Here is a 17,535-nt window from a genome sequence, read left to right as displayed (position 1 = left end):
AGCATGACAGACAAATAAACATGATAAGCTCACAGTTAGAGTCAAATAGGGAGTCTCAACAAGAGACTCTCGGAGATGCTTAGGCATCTCTCAAATAGTTTAACTTTTTGGAGTGTTGGGGATTTTTGCGTTTTTTGTCCCCCCTATGGAAATGGCAGTGTTAAATGCCTTTCGAAAATTGATGTGTATTGTGGGCAGGTAAATGGGGGGTGTTTTGATAGAAAGGGTGGGAGGTGGTTGGATAAGTGGGCTTTTGTGTTGGGCATTGTAACATAGTATCTTAATGGAAGTAGGTTGTAAGGAATGTTTAGTGGTGGTCATAACAATCAGGTAATCTTTATTCTCCTGCCAGGCTGTATCTTCTCATATACAATGATAATTTTGGGTTTATAGTGTCTTGTATATAGTTTAACTGAGTGTGCACAGTTGGCTAAAATATTTTGCTACTTTAATTCAGGGATATTGCTACATGTAGCTGCATATTTGTAAAGGTTCCAGCCAACAATGGTTATGTGAGTATCTAGATGTTGTTCCAGCACAGTTACAAGATTTTGAGATCCAATTCAGAAAATGGTCAGGAAAATATAACTGGATAGGAGCTTCAAATCCGATCATGGTATATGTTACTGTTCTCTATTCTTGTTTACACAAATCAATTCATAGTGCATTATGTTAGCATATGGAACTTGCTCCTAGACAACATGTATGTTTAAAATATATGGGATTTTGGTATATTGACTATTGTATTTAACACCATAACTAGCTGGATCTTATTCTCTGTGGTTCTGATGTTGGTGGAAGATAAAAATTAGTTTTTGTCAAAAACCTAGCCAGCATGGTTGCAGCTCCAATATATTATGTTAAAATGATCTCTTTGCAGTGTATATACAGTTTAGAGACATATATAGGCTATCGAAAGAAGAAAGGAAATTAAAAAAGTATAATGTCAGTGAACTTAAGAACAGATCCATATACAATTTTAACATGAGGATTGTACACTTCTCATTATGGCTGGTCTTTCACGTGTAAAGCCCAAGATGGGGGAGGGGGGGTGGATTCCATTCATGATGGCCTTGCAGATAACATATTTCTAGAATGTAATTAATTTGGCCAGTTTTAGTAAAGGGACTAGTGGTTGCAGGAAATTATATATTAGAGCTGTCAAGCATATTCATAGTCTAGTTTTGAAGTAGTTTACTGTAATCTTTCATATTTTTTTGTATCTTATAACTTTCATATGGTATATGGGTCATAGGATCACATGTTGGCTAAACATGTGATCACCAAAGTAAATGTACATGGTGTTTTTGACATATTCAGTTTCTCTGGTTTTGATAAATATTGTTTAGCACTCATAAATGCAGTTTGATCAATCCTTATTGACCATAGGATTTTATTTAACTATAAGTTAAACTCTCATTCACTTCATTGTGGAAATGTCTGATTTGTTGAAAACAAATTGAGGTCACAAAATAAAGCTTGTGTTGGAAATTGGCTATCCCTAAAACCATTGTTTGATAAACATACTTGAATCTTGGAGCAATAATATTTTGTGTATGCTCAATTACTGATGTTAAGGGGCCTATACACAGTCCTTGATGTTTTTGTCTCCAATTATATTGAGCATACTAAGATAATTGGTAACTGATATATATATATATATATATATATATATATACATACATATGCCATCTAATTTGAAAGAACATTACTGGATATTAATAATGAGTGCCCAGTGAACACAGACTTGCCTATGATTTTCATATTAGGTTCCTGCTAGGAAAATATTGTATTGAAGAAAGCCCATATTTTCCCCACTTACATGTTGGATAATCGGCATATTGCAGAAAATTTGCCAGCTTGGTGGAGGATTTTACCATATATTGTCGTGAGTTTAATATTGTAAATACCCAAGTATATTAAGGGAGATGGTATGTGAGGATATCTTACTCAGATCACTATTAGTTTGTAAGTTGTAATGTAATGTTTTTTTTGGCCATGTCAAGAGATTGATCATCATGTTTTTTTTTTTTTTTTTATTGGATAGGAACTAACATCTTTATTGGAGATAAAACGATTACAGACATTTATCAAACCATAAGGCTTGAGAAAGAAAGTCTGGAATACTATCCCACCACATATCAATATCTTCTACTCTCCAAGCATTTCTAGCAAGTAGATGAGCAGCTCTATTGCCCTCTCTATACACATGAACAAAGGAAACACTTGAAAAATAATTACATAAACGTTTCACTTCTGAAAACAAATTGCCTAGCAAAGAATTTGACATATCTTCCTGTTGTAAAGCTTGGACAAGGAGCAAGCAATCACTTTCCACCTCAAGAGCCGAGATGCCCATTGAAATGCACAATTGCATGCCACGGAAAACAGCCAGGAGCTCCACGGTTTTAGGATCTTCTAAAGCTAGCTCAATTTTTGAAACAGCCATAAGAACATGCCCAGAAGAATCACACAATATAGCACCAATACCAGCTTTATGAGCATCTGAAAAAATGGCACCATCAGTATTAAGTTTCAGCACACCTACAGGGGGAGCTTTCCAACTAAAATGAGACCGGGCTTGCATCCGAGATTTAATCACCACAGCTTTATAACTATGTAACAGACCCAAAGAAAGGGAAATGACATGAGAAGGAGAGAGGATTTTGTGATCAAATTCAAGTTTATTCCTCCTAAACCAGAAACCCCATGCAAAACAGAAAAATCTTGCCAAATTAGACAAATCTTGTCCAGCAACAAACTGCATAGCCAACTCAACAAAACTACTAGGACTAAGATTGTGTAACATAGGGAAAAACTGAGCCCAAAAAGCTTGCACCTGATCGCAAGTGAAAACTGCATGTAGAAAATCTTCTATCGAGAAAGAACAGAACCTTCAGCAAGCATCCTGAAGAACCTGTTTCTGCATCAATTTAACTTTAGATGGAAGACTATCCATACAAGCTCTCCAAGCAAAAACTTTAATTTTATTTGGCACCGGCATCTTCCATAAAGCTTTCCATAACTTCTGCTGAGATCTAACATTAGAGGATTCAGAAGTTTCAAGCCGAGAGAGGTCCATAATCAGCCTATAGCAGCTTTTAACCGAAAACAGCCCATTTCTTTCAAAATTCCAAATCAATTTATCAGCTGTACCACTTGGAAATACCATAATTTTCATGATCTCACATACTAAACTTGGATTGAAGAGAGTTTTTAGTTTTTGAATATCCCATCCCAGATTATCCACCTGAAAAACCGATGCCACAACATCCTCCCTATGAGTCTCGAGTACCCCATGTTCTTAAGCTAAGTTTTGATGACCTGACAGCCATTTATCATGCCATAAATTAACCTTTTGCCCATCTCCAATCCTCCAGATACAACCCTCCTTCAGCCAATGCTTTGCCTCCCAAATACTCCTCCATGTATATGACGGACAATGCCCCAAGTTGGATTCTAAAAAACTGGACTTAGAGAAGTACCGAGCTTTAAGTAGCTTATGTAATACCGAATTATTATTCTGCAGTAAACGCCAACCTTGTTTAGCCAAAAGAGCCAGGTTGAAAAATCTTAAATTTTTAAACCCCAATCCACCCCTACACTTAGCTTCACACATCTTGCGCCACCTAACCCAATGAATCCTTCTTTCCTCTCTTTTTTGCCCCCACCAAAAATTTAACATGAGACCCTCTAATTCAGCACAAAAAGAAGTAGGCAACAAGAAATAACTCATCGAATAAGTTGGAATCGAAAGCACTACAGCCTTGAGTAAGATCTCCTTTCCCCCTTGTGACAATAATTTTTCCTTCCAACTTTTGCCAAACCCGTTGCTTTATAGATTGAAATGCCCTGGTTTTTTATCCACCCACTATTGGAGGTAATTAAAGATACTTCTCATACTGCTGGATATCCCCATTACCCCACAAAGAATGAATCTCTTGCTCTAGTTCGTGGCTGACATTGTTGCTAAAAACCATAGATATTTTTTCCTTATTAATTTTCTGCCCAGAAACTAGTTCATAAACATCTAATACCTCATGTACCCTTTTATTCTCTTCCACATCCGCCTTACAAAAAATAACACTATCATTCACTCAAAAAGTTGAAAATCTATCCATATAGAAGCTGCATTGGTACAGCTAGAATCTCATCACCTTGTTAGATAAAAAATGAATGATGAAAGCAATGGAGCTATGCACTATTTCTAGGCTGGAGCAAAGTTCATCCCAACTATATGTAGAGCTAGATAGTTGTTTTATGGGCTATACAATAGTTGTAACTATTATGTTGATCCTCCCATTTCCTTCACATACAGTAAACATTGATGTATTTCCATTATGCAATCTGAACATTGAAACATGTCTGAATTAATTATATATATGTATATGAATAGGGGAAATTATGTGATATGGTTGTGATTGTGTTTTTAAGTACTTTTGCCATATATTTCAACTAGGTATCAACCAATTTATGACCCTTTATGGAAGGGAGAAACTTAATGCAAGAAAATTTGTTTTTCCCAGGAGCAAGTAATTGTGGCAAAAACCTCGTATAATTATTTGCCAAAACAATACAAGGAAAATAAACTTCTTGGGAAAAGCTTATTTGCTATGATTGTGGTGGTGGGAAATTCTACATTTCTAGTGAATGGTTCTGGTGGGGAATAGCATTTAAGTAGATATGTTCACATTATTTTTCACAAGACCTTATCGTAGAAAGTAATCTTTTACCACAATCACATTTATGGGTAAATCGGTTGGAGTTCATGGCAACCACATGCTAATTACCCATAAGAAATTTGATGGGTATTAGTTCTACCCATGAAGGAACTCATAGCAAAACATTTAATTACCAAGAAGACAAATGGTGGGTAATAGTTATGCTCACAAAGGAGTTCATGGAAAAACATGCTAATTACCCACAAGAAATTTGGTGGGTAGTAGTTATACCCACGAAGGAGTTCATGGCAAAACATTTAATTACCTAGAAGACACTTGGTGGATAATAGTTATACCCACCAAAGAGTTCATGGCAAAAAATGTTAATTACCCACAAAAAATTTGGTGACTATTAATTATACCACGAAATGCACTGGTGAGAATTGTCCATCTATCACGAGTTCTATAGTATTTAAATTGGCTTTTGTTACGAAAATGATGACTTTTACCCACAAAATGTGTTGTGGTTAATTCCATGTAGTCCCCACAAGTTAGAGGTCTCGTGGAGAAAAATACATTTTCCCACGAAGTATACGCCACAAGGCTCCCATGAACAAAATTGGTGTGCACAGTTCTTTTTCCACGAAAAGACGGCCATTTGCCATGAAGGTACTCCCTGTAGTATAACCAGTTTGTAATTGTTTAATGTTCGTATGAGTTAATAGATGTTATAATAAACATGCTGATTTCAAGTTCAGGAAACCATCTTATGTAGCTTGGAAGAGTATATCGTATTACGCCAGGAGAGAAAAGAGGAAAAGGGTATGCTTATAATAACTGCTTTAGGTTTCATATTTGTTCACTGATCTCCATTTTGTCTGACATATATATAATGGCACATTTTCTTCTGACCTGTCCAGCCAATAATTTTGAATGCCTACCATGGATCTGATCCGAGGAATTAATTTTTCTCCCCACTAATGAGCCATGATTACCTTTTGCAAAATGCAAACACTTGATACTTCCCTGAATAATGTGGAAGAGAAGCTAGATAACTCCTTCTGTTGGGGGACCACCCTATGTGTGCCGTCCAACTCATTGGTGCCCATGTGTTGGTGGTGTCCAATTCACATGATTGTGTTCCTCTCATGTGCCCATGTGGTGATGTTTCTCACATGTGCCTCCAGATGAATTAAGCTGGTGTCCAGCGATGTAATATGGAGGGAGATGGGTTCAGCCTCTCCTATAAATAGGAGAGGTCATATGAAGGGAAGATCATCCCATTGAGAGAGTGAAGAAGTGTGAGAAGTGTGTGTAGTGCCATTTTAGATAGAGTTATTTTGAATATAGTGTTTCCGCTCAGTGGACGTAGGCAAATTGCCGAACCACTTAAATATTGTCTCTATCTATTTTGTGTTTATTTTCAGGGCAACTCGAGGCACAACAATTGGTATCAGAGCTTCGGTTCATGCTACCCAGAAAATTGCAGTTGATCGAAATCAACTTTTGATCACACCACAACATTCCTTTCGTCAAGACGGATCCGTTGCCGCAAACGGCATCGAAAACGAACATCGGAGGAGCCCACACGCGCCCCTAGAAGATCGGCGCGTGCATCTGCTGTATCCCACGCACCAGACAGATCAGAACCGTCTGTTTTTCAGATCCATTTTGGGCTTGATCTAAGTCATTTGGAGTCCGATTTCAACGATCAAATAGTGCTTTCCAACTATTTGGATCATTCCGGACTCATCCGTACGGTTAGAATTTTGAAATTTTGTGTCTAAATTTTATAAATTCAAATGGAAAGATCTGGAAGAGATAGGAGTTCTGAAAATGCCAGTAGCTCTGGACGTCGGTCCACAGTGTCAAATGCCAAGTTTGAAGTTGAGAAGTTCGATGGAACAAACAACTTCGACATGTGGCAGTGTGAAGTCATAGACGTTATGATCCAACAAGAGTTGGATATTGCGTTGGAAGGAAAGCCAGATGATATGACTGATTAAGGTTGGAAAAAGCTTAATACTCAAGCTTGTAGTACAATCCGATTATGCCTTACCAAAGAACAAAAGTATTTTGTCATGAGAGAGACAAATGCTAAGATACTTTGGTAGAAATTGGAGGATAAGTTCATGAAGAAGAGCATTGAAAGCCGTTTGCACTTGAAGAAAAAGCTCTTCAGATTCCAATTTCGTGAAGGTAATTCTATGTCTGAACATCTGAATAGTTATAACCAAATTCTTGCTGATTTGTTAAACTTGGATGTTGAAATCGAAGATGAAGATAAAGCTTTACTTTTGTTAAATTCCTTGCCTGATACATATGAGCAATTAATTACTACTCTACTGTATGGGAAGGAAAGTATTAGTTTTGACGATGTATCTAGTTCTTTAATTAGCAATGAGTACCGTAGAAAAGATAAGCAGGTACAACTAGATATATCAAGTGAAGCGCTAACAACAAGAGGGAGGCCACAGTCAAGGTATCCAGGAAAGAAGAAAGGTTTTCAATCGAAAACCCGAGCCACATCACATGGTCCATCAATCGGAAGAAAGCTCGCCAGAGACGAGTGTTTCTTTTGTCACAACAAAGGACATTGGAAGAAGGATTGTCCTAAGCTGAAGGGATAACAGCAGAATCAACCCACCACAGCCAATGTCGTGGACAAAGATGATAATTCAGATTTTTCCTTGACAATTTTATCATCCATTTGTCATTCCGATGAATGGATTATGGATTCCGAATGTACCTATCACATGTGTCCCAATCGGGACTGGTTTACTGACTTCACAAAGATTGAAGGTGGAGCAGTACTTATAAGCAATGACAGTGCCTGTAAGACTCAGGAAATGGGTAGCATTCGGTTAAAGCTGCACGATGGCAGCGTCAAGACTCTAACAGAAGTTCGGTACGTTCCGGACTTGCGAAAGAATTTCATCTCACTAGAATCTCTGGATTCAAAGGGATTCAGAATCACCATTGAAGACGGAACTCTCAAAGTACTATTGGGAGTTCAGGTGGCTATGAAGGGCTTAAGGCGAGGAAACTTGTACTTCTTGCAAGGAAGTACTGTTGATGGAAGAGCTTCCACAGGCTGTGAGAAGCTAGATGAAACTGATGCCGACACCTCCAGTCTGTGGCATAAGCGTATGGGACACGCAGGAGAAAAAGCTTTGCAAACCCTGGTGAAGCAAGGCTTACTCAAAGGTGCCAAGACTAGTAAACTGTCTTTCTGTGAGCACTGTGTATTGGGGAAGCAGAGGCGGATCAAGTTTGGAACCGCAGTACACAATACACAGGGAATACTTGACTATGTACACTCTGATATTTGGGGACCTACCCAAAATGCATCTTTGGGAGGTAAACATTGGTTTTTAACTTTTGTAGATGATTATTCTCGTCATGTGTGGGTATATACGATGAAGAATAAAGATGAAGTGCTGCAAATCTTCCTTGATTGGAAGAAAATGGTTGAGACTCAAACCGGCAGAAAGATCAAGTGGCTCAGATTTGATAATGGAGGTGAATACACTTCAGATCCCTTCATGGAAGTATGCCGGAGAGAGGGAATTGTCAGACACTTCACAGTACGAGGTACGCCGCATCAGAATGGTATGGCAGAACGAATGAATCGTACTTTACTAGAGAAAGTGCGATGTATGTTGCTGGATGCTGGATTCAGTAAACAATTTTGGGCTGAAGCTGTGACATATGCCTGCCACCTCATCAACCGACTACCCGCATCTGCCAATGACGGGAAGACACCCACTGAAATGTGGAGAGGTACACATGCTACTGATTATAACTCTTTACACGTTTTCGGATGTCCTGCTTACTATCACGCTAAAGAGAGTAAGCTTGATCCTAGAGCCAAGAAAGCAAAATTCTTGGGCTATAGTACTGGTGTAAAAGGGTATAGACTCTGGTGCATAGAGTCTAAAAGGGTGATCATCAGTAGAGATGTTACCTTCAACGAATCTGAGATGCTTAAGTCACATAAGCATAGAGATTCCAGTGAATACAGCCATGATAGCAAAACACCTGGTGATTCGCAAAAGGTGGAGTTTTCCACTCGAAAGGATTCAGGAGAAACAAATGGAGAGCATGGACAAGATGAGGTTGATAGTCCAGTCACAGTACCTCAAATACAACCTGAATCAATAGCAACTAACAGACCGAGAAGAGAGAAACGTGTACCGTCACGTTATGCAGACTATGTGACATATGCATTACCAACTAAAGGGGGTGAGATCCCAACCACTTACAGAGAAGCCATACAGTCCAGTGAACAGGTTGAATGGACAAAGGCAATGAATGAAGAGATGCAGTCTCTTCACCAGAACCAGACTTGGGAGCTTGTGCCGCTTCTAAAAGGAAAGAAGACAATTGGCTGTAAGTGGATCTTCAATCAGAAAGATGATCAAGCTGCTAAGAATGGAGTACGATACAAAGCTAGGTTGGTAGCCAAGGGCTACGCTCAGACAGAGGGAATTGACTACAGTGAAGTATTCTCTCTTGTTGTGAAGCATTCATCCATTCGGATATTGCTAGCTTTGGTAGCACAATATGATCTTGACTTAGCATAGCTTGATGTAAAGACAGCTTTCTTACATGGTGATCTGGAAGAGGAGATTTATCTGTCTCAACCAGAAGGATTCAAAGAAGCTGACAAAGAAAACTGGGTATGCAGTCTGAAGAAGTCTCTCTATGGCTTGAAGCAGTCACCTCGACAATGGTATAAGTGGTTTGACCGCTTTATGATGGATCTGAAATACACTCGTTGCCAATACGATCATTGTGTATATTTCAGAAAACTTGCAGATGGATCTTTCATTTATTTGCTTTTATATGTAGATGATATGTTAATTGCATGTAAAAGCAAGGGGGAGATAGATCACTTAAAAACTCAGTTAAGTCATGAGTTTGACATGAAAGATCTGGGAGAAGTTCGAAAAATACTGGGGATGGAGATCAGCAGAGATAGGATAAAAGGTACAGTTCACCTTACTCAGAAGCAGTATCTGAAGAGAATACTGCAACGCTTCAACATCGACTCAAAAACGAAGACGGTGAGTACTCCTATGGCCCCATATTTCAAGCTAAGTGCATTGCAGTCTCCTAAAACTGATGAAGAGCAGGACTACATGAGAAATGTCCCATATGCAAGTGTTGTTGGAAGCTTAATGTATGCCATGGTGTGTACATGACCTGATATCTCCCAGGCCGTTAGCTTAATTAGCCGCTATATGCATAATCCTGGAAAGACTCATTGGCATGCGGCTAAGTGGATTCTACGGTACATTTTAGGAACCATAGATATTGGTTTGAAGTTCGAGAAGAGTGGAGATAGTCTAGTAACTGGGTATGTTGACTCAGACTATGTAGGTGATCTTAACAAACGCCGATCGACAACTGGATATGTGTTCACTATGGCTGGAGGACCAGTTAGTTGGCGATCAACTTTGCAGTCGACAATTGCACTATCATCAACTGAGGCTAAATACATGGCTGTAATAGAAGCCGTGAAAGAAGCCATTTGGTTACAAGGATTGGTAACAGACTTGGGCTTTAAGCAGTAAAAGGTTATCGTTTATTGTGACAGTCAAAGTGCAATTTATTTGGCCAAGAATCAAGTATATCACTCTCGAACAAAACATATAGATGTCCGTTTCCACTTCGTACGTGAGATATTGGAAGAAGGGGACATTCTACTTCAGAAGATTGGCACTGAAGATAATCCAGCAGATATGTTGACGAAAGTCGTCACTGGGATCAAGTTCAACCACTGTTTGGACTTGATTAATATCTCATACTGCTGAGCACCTACGGGTGCATTGGCGCCTTAGGGTGCATTTGGTAGCGGAGATCTCTCATGGCAAACGAACATTTCGATAAAGGGATGAAATCATTGGAAGGATACAACATGTAGTATCCTAATGTGGCACACTTGGGTGGAAGGGGTGATTGTTGGAGGACCACCCCATGTGTGCCGTCCAACTCATTGGTGCCCATGTGTTGGTGGTGTCCAATTCACATGATTGTGTTCCTCTCATGTGCCCATGTGGTGATGTTTCTCACATGTGCCTCCAGATGAATTAAGCTGGTGTCCAGCGATGTAATATGGAGGGAGATGGGTTCAGCCTCTCCTATAAATAGGAGAGGTCATATGAAGGGAAGATCATCCCATTGAGAGAGTGAAGAAGTGTGAGAAGTGTGTGTAGTGCCATTTGAGATAGAGTTATTTTGAATATAGTGTTTCCACTCAGTGGACGTAGGCAAATTGCCGAACCACTTAAATATTGTCTCTATCTATTTTGTGTTTATTTTCAGGACAGCTCGAGGCACAACACCTTCCTCGTTCTGCATTGTACAAACTTGACATTGCTAGTGGAATCAATCCATTGCCTCGCTTTATGCTATACATATATAAAACCTTAGTCATACTATCATATTGTTTTTAAGTTTTCATCAAAGGGTTCCTCAAAGGGACATATCCAAATTGTTGAAAATGTACAGGACAGATAACTTGTTAACTATGTTGCATAGGGTATGGATGTTTAGTGTGGGTACATTCAAGCTAGGTTTGTTTTCTTTTTCAAAAAAAATCACCTTTCTCAATATTACTGCTTGTTGATTTGCCCTTCTTTTTTTTTTTTTTAATTTTTTTTATTATTATTATTTTTTCTGGCTTGTATTGCAGGAGCAGAAACGGCTGCAAGAACAACTTTCTGCAGAACAAGAAGCCCGCTTTGGTTTGAGGCCCACACCAAAGAAGCCATTGGGTCAAAGCATCAATGTTAACACCATGGTTGGGACTCCCACTGGTCGTCGTTTGGCAACTCCTTCGGGCCACCGCGGAATATCAGCTGGAAAGGAACATAAAGAGAGTGGCCGGGTCAATAACATAGTTACTGAAAACTACGTCGCTCTTCCAAAGAATGATTCAGTCTCACAGGCCAGTTAGGCTACTCTCTCTTGGTTTTTGACTGATTGTAAATGAGCATGCATCCCCAGCCCCTGGTGCAGTTCCTATCATTTTTTGTTTATGACGGTAGAAAACTTATAATGAGAAGTGCAGACTGGGATAATCCATAAATAAGAACATGGTAATGCCTTCACGACTTCACATTGGAGACCAAATTATTGTGCATTTCGTGAAAGATGCATAATCTATATGTGAATTTCGTGTTCAACCATTATAGGATCAGCATGTAGGACCCAGCATCAGACAAGTTTAAATTATTTCGTAGGAATTGGATCTGATCAGGTAAGAATTGGTGTGGAAAATGTTGATACATGAGGAAATCCCTCTTTTTATCAGACAAGTTCAATATCCATCTTTCAGAGCATCTGTCACTTATGTTGGAGTGCTTTCTTAGATAAAACTTTTTGTAACTACTACAGCCCCAGCAACCAGAGGTATGCTTACGAGTTACGACCTCTTTCTCAGGAGCATGCATGAAAGTCATGAGTTCCACTTTGATGCCATGGTGCGTGTTTTACAGTTATTGTCAAAGTCATCTACATTTCCATTCCTCCAATTTAATTAATATATGGAACTATAATGTTAAGGATTGATCAGAAATTGGAGAATCTTGTAGAAGAGACTTTATGCCTACCTAGTTCTTCTGCAACTGCTTCACTTGTACGTACGTTATATTTGGAAAATATGAAGGGCACTGTGCCATCATTATTCTCTAGAGGTGGGTTTGAACGCAATCTGTTCCATTGCCTGTACCTCTCGAGAAGAAAGGAAAAACAAAAAAGAAAGGAAGTGAAAGTAACTTTAATATATATCATCATGCTACCTCCATTTGTTTATATATAGTTCTCAAAAGTCTATTAGCCCTTCTTTTCTTCTTATTCTTCTTTCTAATTAATATGTGATTTATTATTTTTATTTTTTTTATTTAAACACATGTATTTAAGCATTAAAATAAAAAGATAAAAATGACAAATCACATATTGATTAAGTAGACGCGTGCAATAAAAAATTGAATTTCTCTATCCACTGATGTAATCGGCTGAATCAGTTATTTTATATTTAAAAAAAAAAAGTGACACGTCCAATCACATAAATGGAGTGCACAAATAATGCACATAAGTGACTGCACATAAAGCTTTTAATAAAAATATGTCTCGTGGATGATGTTTGGGGCTCTTGCATTGGCTTCTCAAGGGCTCCCTAACAGATTAATATGATAGATTATCATGATCACACCGAAATGAAGAGTATCAATCTCTGCCTCCGCATGTACATTTGTGATATAAATGATGCTCTACTAGCTAACTAGAAGTTTTTCTTTGGAGCCAACCTTAAGGCCCTGCTTGGCTAATCAAAATCAAAAATCTCATCTCATCTCATCTCAATTCATCATTATAATTTTTTCAAATCCTCGTATAAAAATATAATAAATAATTTAACTTTTTCAAATCTCAATACAAAATTAATATTAAAAAATTATCTTATAACAATATTTTATTTATTATTATTCAAAACATCTTATTTCATCACATCTATATAACCAAACATAATTCTACCCTCCTTTATACGTAGTCCTCGAAGGAGAATTCAGCTGGAGATGGAACATTAAAGACATGGTAACTTTATCATTTTCAGAAAATTACGAATCATGATGCATGCACCTTCTTAGCAACAAATAAATTTGCCATCAAATTGTGAATTTGGAATTACACCATCAGCCATAGTACTCGCTACGAGTGCACATACATGAGAAGTTTAGATGCCGTTTGGATAGTGAGTTGAGATAAAAGTTGAATAAAATATTATTATAATTTTATTTTTTAAAATTATTATTATTTTGTGTGATTTGAAAATTGAATTTTTTATTATATATTGCGTGAAATTTTGAAAAAATTGTAATGATGAGATGAAATGAAATATTTCTTATATCCACATGGGACCTTTGTGTGGTTGTACATCCATTCAAATATTTGTGTCTTAGGATGCGTTTGGTAACACAATTGTCTAAAGTATTTTACTATTTTTAGATATTTCTTCTGAAACATTCAGTCAAACATAAAATATTTTTTAATTTCAAATATTCAATTTTTTTCATTTAATCATTATTTAATCATTACAACTTTTATAAACTCTCAAACAAAACAAAAAAAATAATAAATATTTTTCAAATTTCAAAATAAAAGTAAAATTAAAAATATATTCAAACAATATTATTTAACTTTATAATATTTGTATTTAATGTTTTCTCTCTTATTTTTTAAAACTCAATAAAATATCTTAACTAAAATCATTTTATTATTAATTACAAATATACTAAAATATTCTAAGTATTCTATCAATGTAAAGCTAGCTAGCTAGCTATGGTGAAATTAATGAATGAATGGTAAGGAAAGAAAAACTTTGATCAAGAGGAATTATTATATTGGAGCTGCAAATCATACATGTAATTAATTTGTAATTGAGTTATAACTTATCATTCTCTGATCTAGTGCGTATGATGTGCAATCAGACAAATAAAAGAGGAGGAAAATAAAAATAAAAATAAAAATAAAAACAAAAACAAGAGAGATCGAGATCAAGATGGTACGTGGTGGGAATTATTATTATTTGAGTTAGTGTGCATGCTTGGTCAGGCTCATGATTTCAATTCATTATTGGCTGCTTAATTACCTTCCAAACATGACCAATTAACAGTACTATATATTACTTAAAAATAAGATTGGAAATTACGTGCCCAACTTCCCAAAAAGATCATCGAATCAACATTAGACAGTACCACTTCATCCAACGTAGCTAGCTAGCTCCCCTTAATTTACTAATTATTCTGATCTTTTAATTAGGTGTTTACATATATATATATATATATAAAGGAAACCCCCCCAAAAAAACAAAAATACTGATTCAAGTTTCACTTCCACATGATACATATAATATTATATATATATATATATGTATAGTATAATATTCTTATAGTGGAAGATTAATGTAGGAATATCACAAACAAAGCTCATCAGGAACAATTAATTAATTAATTAATGATAAACACCCCCCAAAGAAAACAACAGTATTAATTAATTAATTAATTATTGGAGCCATCCGCTGATCATCTTCACTTTACATGTACTGAACATGAAAGAAAATATTAAGTTCTCTAAATAAATTATATATATGTATGATATCATTTTCCACAATATATATATATATATATTATATGTGGGCAAGGAATCGATGATCGAGACAATCTTTCTTGCATGATTAAGAACAAATTTAGCTAGTGCATTCCCATGCAGATTAGCATTCCTTGCTTTTGTCTTGGTATATATATATATATATGCCTTTTTTTCTTAATATATGTATTATTTTACCTTTTTTTTTTTATTATTCACGATAAGAAGTGTGCAAGTGCTATTCTCGATCATCAGCTTAAACAAAGAGAGCAGTAGTACTCAAGTATGGAAAAAGACAATAATATATGCGGAGAATCGACAATATAATATCGCTGTCCCAATTTCAAGTGGTCTTGACGTGGTAATTATATATCAGTTCTTCCTTCTGGCCCTATTAATTAAATTATTGGCATTAATTAATTATTAATATCCTCAATTTAATATATATTTCATATAATAATCCAATTAATGAACTCGATTGATCGATCTCGGGTTTTTAATGACATGCATGTGTATATATTATAATTTGATCATGAATATAATGAATATATGCATGGCCCGCCCGCTATGATCATTGTCATGCATGTGCAAAACTAGACAAATTAAGCAAATTAATTAAAGAAGATATTGCAATTTTGAAGAAAAAGCAATGGCAATATTTACTTGATAAGTGCATGCATGCACAACTATAAGATCAATCGATGCTAATTATGATATCCGTATGCATGCATGCATGCATGCATCATGTATGCGAAGAATAAAAGAAATTCAATGATGTCTAGCGCCTTTATATATAAATATTATATATATATTTATGTAAAATATATATCATAATTAGGTAGCTAGATAATTATTTCATGAGAAAATCATTTTGGAACTATATATTTATTATAATATATGCATGGCTGCTGATCATCATCATGAGTACCTTGAATTGGTACGTTTTGATCTGCCTGCATGCACCAACATATCGCATATTCTTCTTAGAATTAGAGCATTCCCAACAGGTACGTACAGATAGGTACCCTTTCTCTATAATTTGATAAAAATTTTAGAGATTTCATTAAAATCATCTCTACATCTGAATCTCTATTATAGGTAAAGTATTGTTTATGATATGTACAGTGATTCTCCATATTTGGAAAATCACTTATGTACATTTTCAAATTATTTTTTATTAATATTTTATTCTAATCATTTACACTTTCTTTCATACTTATATACTTCCAATTATCTACACTTTCTATCATATTCATATTTTTTATAGTTTTAAATAATAATTTAAATAATTACAAAAAAAATAATTAATTTTAAAAATATTATCATACCTACAAAAAATAATTTAAATTTTTGTTTAAAATATTCACTAGAGTAATAGTTCAAAATATAAGAAAAAAAAATATTGAGTAGTTAAGTTTGTAAATAGAAATGAGAAAAGAAAAAGTAATAAATAAAAAATAGAGAAATATTATTTTAATAAAATCGAGAAATGATAGCGAATAGAATGTAGGAAAAAATTTTAGGAGATTTCATTTTTAGCTAAATCATAAGGAATTTTATAGAAAACCTAATGTGAATGCTCTTAATGTTGTTATGAGAATATATCATATGTATCTTCCTTAATTCATTTCGCATGCATTTGTGATCATATCGGACATTAATAACTTAATGTATATTTCTACCTACAGATATTACTTAATTATAAGATGCTAATTAGTCGTTAATTAATGTCATGTCCTTCTAGATGATCAATTTTAATTAATTTTTATAATTAATTATATATATGCCTTATTATTGCTTGTAGTACTCGATCATCGATCGTTGGAGATTAATTTCTGAAAGCATGATGTCTTGTATGTTCTGATTCTTATTCTAAATGTCTTGTTCTAAATGACCTTAATTTCTAATTTTAATTCCTTAAATGATTCCAGTAGTAGAACTATACATTAAGTTATTAATGTCCAATATGATGACAAATGCATGCGAAACGAATTAAGGAAGATACATAGGATATATTCTCATAACAATAATTCCTTTCTGATCTCTCTTCGTATGAAACCAAAACTGATAGATCCCCCATTATCCATGTCTAAGAACAAATCGATCTAGATGCTTTAATTTCTATCAAATTGTACAAGGGGAGAGAGAGAGAGAGAGAGAGAGAGAGAGAGAGAGAGAGAGAGAGAGAGAGAGAGAATATTAAGATCCATGCATGATTTTGCTGCTCAACTGAAGTACTGAAAGTTCAAGAGATTCAAAGATGGCTATTGGCTATATTCTAATTTCATGAAATATTGAGGAATATTTAATGCAACTTGGCCACCTTGAAATATATGGAACCGTACTTTAATTTGTTACGAATAAAGGTTTTCTCGATTGCTTAATGCACACTGCAAGTACTGCATCCGATCCTAATTAATACAGCAGGCCGGCCGGCCGGTGAGAGTTTTAATTTATAATTATATATATACCCTTGGTAAAAAAATTATAAAAATGAGAAAAAAAATTATTAAGAATATTAATACATGAAAAAGAGCATAAAATTGAATATTTATAAAGAATAAGAAATTGAATTTTTTAAAAAAATAATATATATATTTGTTGAACTCAAGATTTCAAGTTTCATGTGATTATAAATCTACACATGGATTTTGATGATAACAAATGAATTCAAAGAATAAAGAAGTCTCAAGCTCAAGTTGTCTACATAATGGAGTCAAGC

The 17,535-nt window shown here is 35.5% G+C and overlaps 1 protein-coding gene across 1 annotated transcript; it reads right to left on the bottom strand.

Moving 5' to 3' along the window:
• Positions 1-2,077: 2,077 nt before the first annotated feature.
• On the bottom strand, positions 2,078-3,172 carry LOC122294624. Its single transcript, XM_043103520.1, has 2 exons — positions 2,918-3,172; positions 2,078-2,839 (listed from the first exon to the last, which is right to left on the bottom strand). Exons 1-2 carry the CDS (start codon positions 3,170-3,172, stop codon positions 2,078-2,080), a joined length of 1,017 nt encoding a protein of 338 aa, XP_042959454.1.
• Between the last annotated feature and the right edge of the window lie 14,363 nt (positions 3,173-17,535).

Source organism: Carya illinoinensis, chromosome 14, assembly GCF_018687715.1.
Source record: "Carya illinoinensis cultivar Pawnee chromosome 14, C.illinoinensisPawnee_v1, whole genome shotgun sequence".
NCBI lineage: Eukaryota > Viridiplantae > Streptophyta > Magnoliopsida > Fagales > Juglandaceae > Carya > Carya illinoinensis.
Note: the sequence above shows the minus strand (reverse complement) of the source record. Positions and strands in the feature narration are given on the sequence as shown.